Genomic DNA, 15,096 nt, shown 5'->3' with positions numbered 1-15,096 from the left:
ATGAATGTTGAAAACACGCATAACACATTCTTACCACGCCTCAGACAAAATTGTTGAAATCTAATTGGTCAGATCTTGGTCACATGACGCCGTGAAAAAAACCGTATCATGCGAGTAAAATTCGTATTGGGCGAGTAATTTTATTTATCGTCGGGTTCGACTTGCAGCTGTGTCAAAAGGAAAGACGTTTGACTAAGTTGTATGATATAGACCCCCCACATATACAGTTAGAGGTCTTCGACGTGATAAATTTGTTACACAGTTAGTTCGCCTCGCCCGATATGGGTTTTCTTTTTACACCATGTATTTTTCCGTATCAGGTCACTAACTAACTGTGTAACTAATATTATCAGTGCTAATAATGCTTTTGTAATCAGTTCCTATAGCTCGGTGAGAAAATGAATAAATTACATGTATCAACAATTAACAATTAAAATATAGTTGAGCTAATATGATAACAGAGTTATTGAACTTACATTAGTGAATACTTGTTGGGTTTGAAAAATTCTCTCACAAGTTCACATGTTTTTCAAACCAAACTTTATATTATTAACCAATGAAAGTTTAATAATCCTTTTAATATAAAACTGCTATGATTCCATGCACATTCCTATCAGTTAGAAAAAAAAAATTACACAACTTTAGAATCCAAAAATTTTAGAATTTAATCGATTCACTTGATTGGTATTCATTGTGGCAGCCTTAAAAAGGCAATTTAAGATATACAACTGACACACTACCAGGGGTTGAATAGAAATCTTGTCACCCGGGAGCAATGATTAGAAATGAAATGAAACTGAAAGCAAACATTTCAGAAAATAACATTGACAGGACGCAGTACAGGAGATGCATGGTGATGATATATACTTGTTACTAAAGCAGATATTGGAAATGTTTGGGACTGACTATATATATACATTTGCAGAACAAATATAGACAATATTATGGATGTCCAGTACTGTCATGATGACATGCACATGCAGCTACTGAGTTTTGACTGGTCTGTAATACTCTACAGCTCTATAATTTCAATGTTACAAACAGAGGACGTTTTCCGTTTCCCTATATGAGCATACTTTTCCACGGCAGAAGTTGGTATGGCATGATTCTTGTATTAAAAAATAGCAACAATCAAAATTTAAGTCATCATCCCAAGATAGATGTGTTATTCTAAAGTAAAACAAAATTTCATTGCAAAGTGGATATAAATATAGGTAAAGCATTCACATCCCAAAAATGCGTGATAATGTGTGATTGGGGGGAAACGGTGTGCATGCATGTATAGAAAGTGACGTGGTGTGCCTACGAATGTACATGCACATTATAATGCTAAGGATGCACCCAGAATTCAGATAGGGTAAAACTTCTCAAAATAATGAGGGATCACAGACTCCACAAATTAAATACTGCAGATATGTATATCACAAAACTTCTGTAGTCTAATTTGGACAATGTTCTTATATCATTAAAACTGTGAAATGGATAAATTAAGTCAATAAATTTGCGTTTCACGATCATGTCATTTCCATCATACTGTGTGCAAAGGCAGCCTGATGACATCATCACTTAGTATCGAGTGTTTATTGTAAATGAATGGAGAACATGAAGGCAGGCTAGTTGAAACATAATTAACACAGAGTTGAGCATTTTCAAAATTATAGGTGAAATGTGTGTGTTAGATTTTGCAGTTCATTAAGATGTTGCATGGTGATATATTTGTTTTATTGTGTATGCATGTGCTGAAAAGGAGACAAGTTGTAGTTTGGTTGGCATTTTGTTTGTCATATATGATGATAAACTACAAGAAGTGAAACACACATAACCCAGAATGCATTGTCAAAAGAATGATCAATAATACAGTGCAAGAAATGCTGCTTAGAATCACACGTTAAGCGCAACTGAATATAGAAATCTATTTGGGAATCAGCTAGCATACAGTGCAAAGAGTTTAGAAGGTTTAATTTACTTTACATAAAAAATGTGTAATTATATTTCCCGTAGGAAATGATACAATTCTAGCAACAGTTTTTGTAAAACTCGAGGATATATTCCTTCATATATAATTAGAAGAGATATTTATACTCCAGGTAGTGTTGTACTGACATTTTGATTTTAGGTATACTTTCATGGTCATGTGATGATATCATACTGAGTATTGGTTTGATCATTGTCACTATATACGTAAAGATGGCAGAAGGATGAATAATTTAATGAACAAAAATGAATAAGCTGGGTGCAGTTGCCATTATAACTGAGAAAGAGGTTAATTGAGAATGTCTATATACACAATTGTTACCATGTTTGCTACAAATATTCTATTGGAATGGCGTTCCCTAAGAAGTACTCTTGTTTTTGGGGTGTTTTTTTTTTTGAGTGATCCATCCCATACCATAATTCCAATATGGTCACAATAACATTTGTTTAGCTGACACGAAATTGATATTTATAGCTGTATGGCAAGTCACTATGCGTGTGCTATTCAGTGCTGACATAAGGGCTTTGTTTTGGGCCATGATTTGAAAATTGCGTTCAGGGGGGAAACCATATACTTGTTGCTGTTCTGCAAACCAGATGCACCAACTTGTCATACATCAATGTCATGAAATTGGCTGAGCTTCATTTTACAAACTTTCTGCAGCCATTTTCAGAGCTCTCACTTATGATGAGTCGAGATCATCAGTATCAACAAATTGAATGACAATAATAGTAATAGCTATTTAAGGAATGAATTCACTTAGCAAAGTAAGTTGTTATTGGGTTATATTTACATATCCAATGTAACGTTTTGCCTTTGAGATCGATATCTTTGCAAGTCGATAGGCATTTCCTCAAGAATTTTCTGAGGCTAAATGTAAACAATGTGCATATATTTAGATATAGAACTGTTAGGAAAATATAATACGTCTATTTTAATGGGTGAGAATTCTGACAGAAATAAAAGTACAATGTAAGTATGTAAGAATTGAATGCATGAATTTCATTTTTGAAAACACACGAGGGTATGATACATTGCAGAACAATTTCTTTATTTCAGCATTTTTTCAACATGTGTTGTAAATCACACAAATAAGTAACATGCAGATGACTTTCAGAAAAAGGTCACTCAAAGTCATTTTGTAAAGTTCAAGGTCACTCAGAACATATACATGTATTTTGAATAAGAAAAAAACCTTCATTTCAACAATTTTTCAACAGTTATTGATTTTTTGGACAAAGGTCTCTCGAGGTCATATCGGAAAGGTCGAGGTTACTCAGAACACACATACCTTGTATGAGGTTAGTTCCTTATTTCAACAGTTTTTGAACAGGTATTAATCATAGATTACACAAATAATTAATACACAAAATGGCTTTCATACAAAGGTCACCCTGTCATTTTGTAAAGGTCAAGATCACTCAGAACATCTACCTTTTTTATGAAAAAAAATTTCATTTCAATATTTCAACAGTTATTGATCATTGTGTGAGTCATTTGTCATATGAAGTAGTTCATTAATTAGATGCAGTTCGGGGAGCATCCATCAGTTTTACTGATATTCTTGTAATCTGTCCTTCATATCAATTCTGTATGACAGTCTCTTGATAGTTTTAAAGTATTGAGTATTTTGAGCACTTCATCATTTAACTCAGTATCACTTAATACTAAAATAACACCCTTTTTGTTTGACCTACATCTTCTTTTGAACCAGAATTTAGAAAATGTGAGGACTTTTAAAAGTTTCTTGAAATGAACAGTTTGATGGATCGATACCTTAATTGTTGTAAAAATTTTTTATATGATTTGTGTAAATGTTCAAAATGTCATTATTGGTTATTCAGACTTCATCTCATTTACCAGTTTGAACCAGTATTTAGTGGTCGTGAAGTGTTGCCCCCTGCTCTGAAGAACAGAGAAATGCAGGCAACCAATGACAGAGTAAGGGGTCGTTATCTTAAACACTAATTTCCCATGATTAATATAGGCAGTCACTGTTCCTTCGCCTAGGTTAGGGTTCTAAACATGGAGGTTCTGTGTTATGGTAGAACTATAGGGCTAGCTATCCTAGGGACCAAGTTGACCAGATGCAGATTCCATTATAGTACCAAAAACTGAATATGTATGTAACAGTTCATAAAATTATAGATCCCATTCATAGGAATAACCATTTTAAACTTTTTATAAATGAATTAAAGATTAATAGCTGATTAAAATATAAGATTTGATCTCTGTTCTGTCTAATGAAACCATTTTTACACAAATATCATTTTCGACAAAGTTATTTCATTTTAGAAATATCACACATGCCTTTCAGTGATGAAACAGACAGAAATCATCATGGTCCCAAGGGGAAGTAAATCACCATTTTCGTCAGTTATCTTGCTCCTATTGCTGTCTGCATAGGATATATACTATTGATTAATGAAATAGGCACCTGCTGCACCATTGCCATTTTTTTTGCGGATTTAGTTCTTTCTAAGGCGTATCACTCTGGTTATACGTATATATTGTCCAATCAAAATGAACTCCGTCAATTAAAGTTCCGTATGATATTTAAAAGAATTTTTTTTCCATCTCTCCCCCCACCCCCTTTATCATTTTCTCTCAATTTTTTGTACCCCTGATTAGGAATATTTGACTGTAATTTGTAGAAATAATCAATGGTTTACTAAGGAACTATTTGATGTTGGAAGCTTGGACAACTTCCTGAAGTGCTCTTGAGTTGTTGACATGCCTGTGAAAAACATGTGGATCTTTTGTGAATAAGAAAATGCCATGTAAGGAGATCTTTTTCTTGTGAATAAGAAAATGCCATGTAAGGAGGTATTTTTCTTGTGTTGGCAGACTAGTTAGGTAATATATGTCTATGTATATTAGAACATTTCTGACTGAATTATTTCTCATAAATTTAACAAAATGATTTTAAATAATTATTTTTCCTATGTATAGTAATATATATATACCGGGTAGTGAAAATAATTAATTGTGTGGTACCTTATATTTTATATTATATGTATGTTTGTATATATACTCTTGTAACTATATGCAGTCAAGCAAATTAGGTCAAAGATGTACTTCTTAATCTTTCATAATGAGATACCTGGCTTAACCTTGTACTGATAGATGAATTAGCAACTGCAGGCTTTTAAATCTATTCAGTAAAAATGAACACTTTATCCCTGCAAACGAGTTTCTGTGCATCAAGAATTTACATGTCTTTTTACTGCATTTCATTACTTATATGCATGCATTTGATGATTTATGATATGAGTATATATTCTAGATACCTGTAAGCAATTTATGTAGCTTTTGCAAATTTAAGCTTAAGCCCTCAAAACATGCCAGCTACAGTTGTAGACTGCTGGGATTGAGGGCACAGAATGACACAATAAAAGGCACGGCAGAGATCACATATCTTATAATGCCTTACCTTATATGTCTTTAATTGACTCAGCTTAGGAAATATCCAACAAGATTTATGCTGCGGTGGACAGCAACCTTTGTGGTCATCTCTGTGGTCTCCTGTTGCTTCCTTCCATGGGACTTCATTTATTTTCTTGAATGAACTTGAGAAGGGCAGCTGGTTATAAAACCGTGGGCAGAGATTGCAGTGTACACGCTGCAGACTGCCAGGCTTCTAAAGGTGTGCTGAGATAGACTAGGGATCAGCAATGACATCTCTTGCACAGCACTGCTTCAGCTGATGACATACCGGCAGTGTACTCTTATTTCAAATTTAATTGACCGTCTTAAATAAAAAATCTTATATGATTACAGGAACATGTAATTTGTATGACAATTCTGTTCTTTAAGGGAATAATTCATCCTGTGGGGGAAGCTAATTGGAAGACGGATTTCATATTTGTCTAAGAGGAGATTTCTGAGACCTAATAGTTCCAATCACTTCACTGTTGCTTTTCAATAGTGTAATTACGTGTGGCCTAGCTGTATCAGTAGACTAGATTATTAAAATTATTGAGAAAGATTGATAGTTGGGATTTGTTTTAATGTTTTTTAAATTTTGCGTATTTACTACAAATTAGGTTTTAATTTCCTTTGAAATCTAAGTTCCAGTATTTGTTATTAGACTGTTAAAAACAGTTTTCCTTTTTATGCATACATTTTTGGATTAGGTGCATTGGTATGGTGGGGGTAATTTGTAAACATCAATCTACATGTATCTGTAATGGGATTGAAGAGTCTAAGGAGGACCTGTAGTATTTTTAAAGGTCACTAAATCCCAAATTATGAATTGAAATAGTTTGCAGGTGTTTGTTTTAGAAAATGTTTCACTCATACTGGGACATTACCAGCTGTAGTAAGTGCCTCAAATTTAGACCTATGCATGGCATGGAGGGCCTCATAGAAGTGAGGGTGCTAATTATTATACCAAGGATGCCTGCCACGACACAGTTTCTCAATTTTTAAGGTTTCATTTGAAAGACCTGTGACTCTCATTTCAAAATACAGAGCATTTGGCGAAGGAGCAGTCTCCACTTAGTTTTGATGCGGCCAATACCTCCTGGTCATGAAGCGGGAACTTTTACTGTTTAGAAAAAGATGGTTGTTTACTGTACTTTTGATATTTTTTTCAGAATCTTTTTTTTTTAAATCCAAAAGGAGTTGTTTGTTTGTTGTTTGTTGTTTGTTATCTTCGTTTTTCATACCAACTGAGCTTTGCATTGAAATTTCACCTGACGTCTATCACGTACGTCAAATGGATGCCACTATTGTTTTGGAGGTCAGAGGTTAGGATCGTCAGCTCACATTTGGTAGGAAATGGTCTCCAAATAGTTTATTTTCAAATACTATTTGAGCTTTACCAATTAATAGATATTACGATAGTATCACAAAAGGTTGTTCAGTGACAAGTTTAATGTGCATACTCTGCATGTCATCGTCAGGTTGAGAGCTCTTACTAGTAACAAATGGATCATGTCCTAAATATTGCAAAGAAACATATTGCAAGAAGAATCTTTTCAAACATGCATGAATTCATTGAATTTGCTTGTTGTCATGGAAATTGCAGGTTGCTGATCTACATGTAAGCCATTAATTCTTGATTTTTTTAAGGGTATATTACTTATTAAATAAATGACATATTGGTATATTGCAAGGCATTTGTTAATTAAGTCTTATAAAAATGTTTTGTTACATATATATGTTTATTATTTAAAATACATTATATCACCTGCTAATGTATACAATTTCACTGTTACTGTATTGCTATGATGTCATCAATGATGACCAACTCACTTGCATGATGACATCATAGTGAAAACTTGATAGATTACCAGCAAGGCAGCTTTAAAAACTGCTCCAGACAGGTGATTTAGTAATACCTGTAATAAATGATAGGAGTTAGGTGTATAATTTTAGAAAAAGATGTAATCAGATTATAAAATATTAAGTCTATTTTGAATCAGATGACTCGTGAAGATCACTGCAGTCATAACTTTATCCTACAACATTTTGATTTGGTGTCAGTCACCTTTTCCGTTGCCCATGTAGTCAATTATAAAATTATGGAACAATTATCTAAATATTTCCGTTGAGACAGATTGATTTTTATATTGCTGAATTGATGCATGCATGCAATCTTATACGTTATATATGCATCTCATATAGTAAGCATTCAAGGCTGTTGCTACATGCCACACCTTGTCATTTGTTCATTGGTTCTATTGTACCATTTAATATTCTTCCACTATAAACTACTTCAGCAAGCTTTCATCTGCACTTCCCACTCATAGGAATATCCTGAATTTCTGATGTATAAAGCACAAAAGTCTAACCTGACATGTGTACTTATTTTCACTGTAAATTCTGACCTGATTTTCATTCCTATAATTGTCAGCTTTTTTCCATGTTCTGAATACTGTGCAGTCCGAAGATCCTGTCTAATATGACACAAATTAAATCACCCAGAGCATGTGGGATTAAACAGATTTTACTGTATGTATTTGAAATGTGAAATTTAAAAGCTTGATCTGAATCAGTAATCTATTGAGACACCGTTGTCATTGTTTGATGATTTTAAATGTGCTCTTTCAAATAAAAATTGTATCTGTACAGATCTAAATTATTTGCATACTTTTGTTTTCTTCAAAAGTAGCCAGGCCATGCAGGAATTTAATCTTATTGACAGTTATATAAGTTGCACTTATTTTGATTTTGCAAGTTTGAAAATTTTGTAACCAACAACATTTAATTTGTGTATCATGTATACTCTACGATGTCAGTACTGAATTGATGATCATAACAACAGCTAGACCTTTATCTCTCACCTGCATTATATGAACCAGTTTATGTGGTTTGAATTAGTGATTACTGAGTGAATTAAAACAGAAAATATTTATAAGCCCATTAAAGCAGTATAAGTTTTAGTACATGTATATATAGTTATAGAAGCCTGTTGTATAAAAAAAATTATCCTATCAATTTTCCATTCCTTTTCTTGATTGAGGAGTGCATGTCTATTGGGATTGTGCAGGTTTTATTGCAATGATGGTTGATACTCGGTGAATAGCAGACGAAATTCACTATGACAGAGAAATGAGGCTCTCCTGATGAGATAGGGGGGGGGGGGGGTATATATCATTCTGATATTTCTATCTGCATGTACGTCTTTACTCTGTCCATGTAACATATCATTTATTACAATGTAGTAATATTTAGCTTCGTCAGATGAAAATGATTGATATCCTGACCTACTGCAGCTCCATCTAGTGTTTTAATTGACAACATTTTATCCTTTAGATATTCAGTGATTTTTTTTGTTTTTCAAACTACCACCCCTCCTTTGGAATTGGGAAAAAATAGCGACATTTCCCTCAAATTGGGAAAATCATTCATAGTACTAAATTAAAATGATAAAGATGCATAAAATAATCAAATAACAATTTTTTTGTTTGAGGTTTATTTCAGATCTGATTTAAAATCATAAAAGAAATAATTATTTAACATTAAATACGTATTAGAAGTCACACCTTGTATATATATTATTTACTTTTTCAATTTCTAAGAAATACTTATTGTCTAATTTCATAAAGAAAATAATAAATTATTAATTCACCAGCATTTGTACCCATAATCTTGTAAATATTATATTAATAATCAAGTTTCCAGAATGTCTCTCCTGTTTGTATTTTTCGGATTTTAGTAAAACCCTATACTGTTGACCACTTCCTGTTATTAGCCTGACCCTACATATAATGGCGGTCAAACTAAATTGTCAACAATATGGCTTAATGTGTATCTGGAAACTATATACTTCGCTGCATATCTGCTTATATGGATGCCTCTATTGTTTTACATATTTTTTACAAAACCTTTTGCATATATGTGCCGTGGTTTGGAGAATAAAACTGAAGAGAAAAACGTATTTACTCTTTGTCAACAGTATACGGTAACCCTTTTTTTTTTAAATGGCCTAATTTCCCTAGATTTGAAATTGGGAAAAACATATATATAATTGGGAAAAAACAGCTAATTTTAATGAGGGGAAACAGCCGAATATCGGTGGCATTTTGGCCCCAAAACAATCACTGATATTTGAATTTTCTTATCAGAATTAATTAGGTTAATATATTGGTTTGAAAAAAAAATTTGATATTTGACACCAGATATATAGATAAATAGATAACGATATTGATATCCATCTGATAACAACAATGATAAAGAGAAACACTGTTGTAATGTGTCAATCTGATATCAACAATATCATGACAATATATTCATGGAATAAATTTCATTTTTGATAGTACATGAGAGTATGAACTGCGATATATTGCCACTTCATGAAAACTATGCTAGTGTGAATTTATTTGACATTGCAGTTCATACCCTCATATATTTTCAGAAATAAATTAAGGTTGTCATTTACATTTTAATTTCATTTCTGTCAGAAGTCCCAGGCATTGAAATAGATGTACTGTATTCATCTGTTTTCATACTCGTGTTGCTTACATCTCCTGGCGCAGTGCATTCACGAGGAAATGACTATATCATTACAAATTGTGGAGATATATCTAAGGCGAAAACAGGAAATGTAGATATTTAAGCATAGAATATTTATTTTGACATCTACAGTGCATTTAGTTCATAATACGCAGTAGCGTCCATGCAGACAATTTGAATATTGTACATTACAAGGATCTGTCTTCAGCCTGTGGTGTTGCTATCAGCATATGCAATCAAATATATCAAAAATGAATATTTAATGCTTAAATTTATGTGAAATTAACTCTCCATCTTAGTCAGTTGACAGTTGGAACAGTCATAAAACAGCAATTGGATGCTTTCTTCAAAGTTACTGTTTATTACGACATTGTGATGATGTCATTGTGAGTCGTTGTCAAATTGACCACTATAGATGTTATTGAGTTTTTCATAGCAAACTTATGTTGTTTTATTATATATGCAACAGTGAAATAATACTGAAAATTATCCATTGAATAAAAGTTTTTAGGTCACCTGAGTAAACTCAGGTGACCTACATGTAGCTATTGCAATTGGTTGTCATATCCATCATGCGTCGTGCATTAACAATTGAACATTTTTTACTTCTTCTTGATAACTACCATTCCAATTCTTTTCAGATTTGGTTTGAACCATCATTGGGACAAGGGGACATAAATTGTAAATTTCAGATCTCCTGGTGAGTGAGTGAGCACCCCTGCTTCCCGAGGGGCGGGACAAAAACTGCCCAAAATTGACGCAATTTTCAAAAATCTTCTTCTCAAGAAACACACACTTGAAAGAAAAACTAAATGCCTAGTGATGTAGAGCAGGAAGGCCTCTACCAAAATAGTAAATTTCATGATCCCCCGGGATAGGGGTTCTGACCCCAGGGCGGGGCCAAACTTGTTATATAGTGTTTATGAGTAAAACACTTAAATAACATCTTTTAGTGCTATTGATACTAAATTGAAACTAAATGGATAGAGCAGGTAGTCTGTTACCAAAATTGTAAATTTGATGATCCCCAGAGTAAGGGTTCTGACCCAGGGTGGGACCATGCAAATTTAGTATGTATAGTACGTATTTATGTGTAAATTTGCTGATAGTACAAAATCTAAATGCATACTTAGAATAGCAGAAAAGGATGTACAAAAAATGGTGAATTTCATAAGGGTTATGACTTTAGGATGAAACCAAATTAGTCATATCTTTTGATGTTTTAATGTTAATACACATTATTTAAAGTCTTTTATCAGTGTATGCACTTTTGAGGACTAGTGAAGTTTTAAGAACACATCTTGTTTTATACTGTTGCTGAACATTAGAATTGACCTTAGATATTCAGAACAGGAATTTTTTTTCTAGATTTTATAGCCCTTGGGAGTAGTGATACTTTTTCACTAGTACTCAGGTAACTGATAATAAGGTCTGTGGGCCTCTTGTTCTATGTGTATGATTAATGTATGCATGGGTCTGTATATTGTGTAAAAGTTTATGAGGTTATCCAATATTTACAGTTCAGGTTCAATTAGACTGTTTTGTGTATAATATTAAGCTGAACATTTGCATGCCCATGCATATAGTGGTAATTTGTTTTTTAAATTGTTACCCCTGCAGATGATTGCAAAGGGGTGTAGAAAAAGTGTTTGATGTGTAAATTTTTATGCCCCTGGAATCGAAGATTCAGGGGCATATAGTTTTTTGCCTGTTCATCTGTCTGTATGTCTGTGGCAAAAAATTTTTACCCCAAAAACTCTAAACTTGGTCATATATCATTTACACTGTAAGAGGTAGACCTTTCATATTTGGTAGGTGCATGTATTTCTTGTCGCAAGACCTAGCTTTCCATTAACACCAAAATCTTTGAGCTTGTGACCTTATAATCTTCAGACCTTTCACCTTGTTCCACTTTGTTGTAATCCAGAGCCATCAGTGTTTCATAAACACATCTTGTTTTAAAAACTTTTCTGTTGATAATGTAGCAAAAAAAATTGAGGCTTTCTATTGGGTTCAGCTTGCAGAAATATGAAATCTCTGTTTTTCCATCGTCAAACACAGACCCATGATTACACTATAAACAATGCAACAGGTCCAATTGTATAAAATTGTGAATGTTGGTGAATTCAGAACATGTACATTGATTTGACTTACTGATTATTTAAAACATTTTGACAGGTATGGGTTTGGAGATGTCCCAAAGCCTCAGCATGACTCGACAGTTTTGATTGAAGACATTGTTAGGCAACAGCTGACATCTTTAGTAAGTATACTGAGAACATTGTCTGTTTTAAAAACAAAAATATAAATAATTCCCAGAGCGAAATTTAGTACAAAAAAAGTACCAGAAAAAAGTACAAAAAAGGTACAATAAAAGCATGCTTTTTTTTTTTTTTTTTTTTACTAAATTTGGAACCATGCATTCCAAATTTAGTCAAAAAAAGTATACTTTTTTTGTGCTATAAGAGAACAAAAGTATACTTTTAGCATATCTTTATTTGTTGCAAAGTACATGAATACAGAAAAAGCACAAAAATGTATTAAGTACAAAAAAAGTATCCACAGACAAGTACAAAAAAAGTATACTCCTAAGAAAGTATAGAAAAAGTATACTTTTCAGTTGGTACAGAGAAAGCACAAAAATGTATAAAATACAAAAAAAGTATCCAAAGAAAAGTACAAAAAAAGTATACTCTTAAGTTAAGTATAGAAAAAGTATCATAAAAGTATATACTTTTCAGCTGATACAGGAAAAGCACAAAAATGTAAAAAGTACAAAAAAAGTATACTCTTAAGAAAGTATAGAAAAAGTATCATAAAAATAAAAGTATACTTTTCAGTTGGTACAGAAAAAGTACCAAAAAAAAAAAAAAAAGAATCCAAAGAAAAGTACAAAAAAAGTATACTCTTAAGTAAGTATAGAAAAAGTATCATAAAAGTATGCTTTTAAGTTGGTATAGAAAAAGTATACTTTTAGTACAAAAAAGGTATGCTACAGAAAGGGGTAGGAAACAAGATGTGTTTGTGAAACACTGATCCCCCCTTACAACAAAGTGGAACAACAATACATAGTAGTTTGTTTTGGTTGTTGACAATTTCCAAAAGTCATTGTCACAAGGTCAACAAATGAGGTATCATTGAAAAGGTATTCTCACAAGAAATGCATATATCCCTGAACCACTGAATCCGGGGAATATCATGTTGACAAAATCATACCATCTAAAGTAAAATGGGCTCCATTTGGGGTTTACGCAGGCCCCAGAAAATCACTTGAGTCTCCACTTTTAATATGCCTGCATATTGATTAAACAATTTAGACACTCTAGCTATCATGAAGAACTTTGGATCCCCATTGAGTGACAGATGTAACAAATTTCAAGAATTTTAGTGAGGTTCTATTTTCAGAAAATTAAAGAACTTTTGGCAATATAAGCTAAAAATTAAAAGCAATGATAGCATATGTGAACAATGCATTTATTACCAGCAAATGATTATTGCAATTGTGACAATTAAATATCAATTCTGAAGTAAAAAGTTTGGGAATCCATTTTAAAGATGGTCTTGGACCCTTAAATACATTGTCTCCAATATTTTTATGTACATGGTATCTAAGTGATTAATCCTGTAATATGCAGAAAACATCCATAGATTCTGAGATTTGAAGGCCAGTTGCCCATTCCTCAATGGGACATTGACTGGAATTAATAGTGACATTGAGTGGTGTAAATTTTTCAATAGACAAACTTCATTTGAAAGTAGAGGTCAGTTTGTCATTATGAGATAAATATTTTTTATGGTTTGGAGCTCACTAGGGTCAAATCTCAAAGAGAAAAAAATTCAGTATTCATTTATGTAACTCTGGCATCAAAATGCTATCTTTATAAAAGAGAGATCACTACAATTTTTATGACTCGAGGTCAGAAGACACAATAACACCTGTTGTCACTACCTTACACTTTGATCTTGGATAACTTAATCAGTTTCCTTGAACTTCAGGTAACTAGTATTATGTTAATTAAGATCTTTGATTATTGCTTGCAGCTACTTCAAGCATCTGATGTGGCCTCGACAAGAAATGGGCGTTTTATTGGGATTGAAGACCTTCTGTTTCTTCTTCGGAAAGACAAAGTAAGGTTTCTCTGCAATAAGAAGATGAGAAGTAGATAAAAAGGCTCAGAAAATATTTGTATTAGATACACATGGATGTATTTTTCCACATCCATTTATTATTTGCTCACCTGAGTGTTTCTGATTAGATGTCAACTGTGATCCGTGTTATAAACTTTTCCAATTTTTTATTTCTCTAAGATATGCAAAGGCAGACTTTAGTCAAAATTTCCACAAAGCATTCTTTGTTGTGGGTGGGTGGGTGGACGGATGGGGTTAGTTTGTTGAAATGAAGGATCAGTCTTCCAAGGGGAGATAATGAAATAAGGTGACATACAGTTTAGGGCTGTTCCAGTAAAACATATATGGGATGGGGAGAAGGCACTTGAAAATTAGGGTGACCAACCATAGATGTGATTTTGGTACACTCCTATCCACCCATAGAGGCAAATAATGAAGCTTTATAGGCACCTATAGAAGCAAATCAATTTATTCGAAAAGTAGAATTTTAGATTTTTCCAAATCTGGATTTATCCCCATCATACGTACAGCACAAAATACTTTTTCATCATGATATCAACTTATTTCTGCAGCATTTGACATTTTTCATCTTCGGAGAGGAAACAAAGGTGTAAATGCCACTCGATTCACATTCAACCTTCAATTCTTTACTTGTCTTGCTTCACTTCTGATTATTTTCTCACGTATTATATGGTTTAGTAAAAGAACCACCCATAGAAGCAATTTTTGTGCAAAAGCCATCCACCATAGAATCAATTCAACCAGTGAACCACCCATAGAGTTTTTTTAAAACTGTCTTTTCTGAGTTTTAAAAAGTGCTGTCCTTGGGTACCCTATATGTTTAAATGGAACAGCCCTTAATTAGTTTAATTGATATGAATGTGTCCGCATGTTGTGCAGAATCGTTTTACTTTATTCCATGACTTTGGAGTCATAATAGGATTTTATAAGTACATGTTATGAGAGTTTCCTAAACTGAATTGTGATGCAGTGGGCTATTTCCTAAACTGATTTATGATACCACGGGCAGT

The 15,096-nt window shown here is 33.0% G+C and overlaps 1 protein-coding gene across 12 annotated transcripts in view; it reads left to right on the top strand.

Moving 5' to 3' along the window:
- Nucleotides 1–15,096, top strand: part of LOC125676982 (transcription initiation protein SPT3 homolog) — a 97,065-nt gene that overhangs the window by 53,603 nt on the left and 28,366 nt on the right. For 11 of the 12 annotated variants that reach the window (XR_008801973.1, XM_056160558.1, XM_056160562.1 and 8 more), the window contains 2 exons: nucleotides 12,116–12,200; nucleotides 13,979–14,065. Coding sequence is in view for 11 of the 12 variants with exons in the window: in XM_056160558.1 (XP_056016533.1) it covers nucleotides 12,116–12,200; nucleotides 13,979–14,065 (172 nt within the window). In the remaining variant the exon portion in view is untranslated. Of the gene's footprint in view, nucleotides 1–3,838; nucleotides 3,917–12,115; nucleotides 12,201–13,978; nucleotides 14,066–15,096 lie in introns of all 12 variants that reach the window. The other variant, XM_056160566.1, reaches the window with a different exon arrangement.

This window comes from Ostrea edulis, chromosome 3 (assembly GCF_947568905.1).
Source record: "Ostrea edulis chromosome 3, xbOstEdul1.1, whole genome shotgun sequence".
NCBI lineage: Eukaryota > Metazoa > Mollusca > Bivalvia > Ostreida > Ostreidae > Ostrea > Ostrea edulis.
Note: the sequence above shows the minus strand (reverse complement) of the source record. Positions and strands in the feature narration are given on the sequence as shown.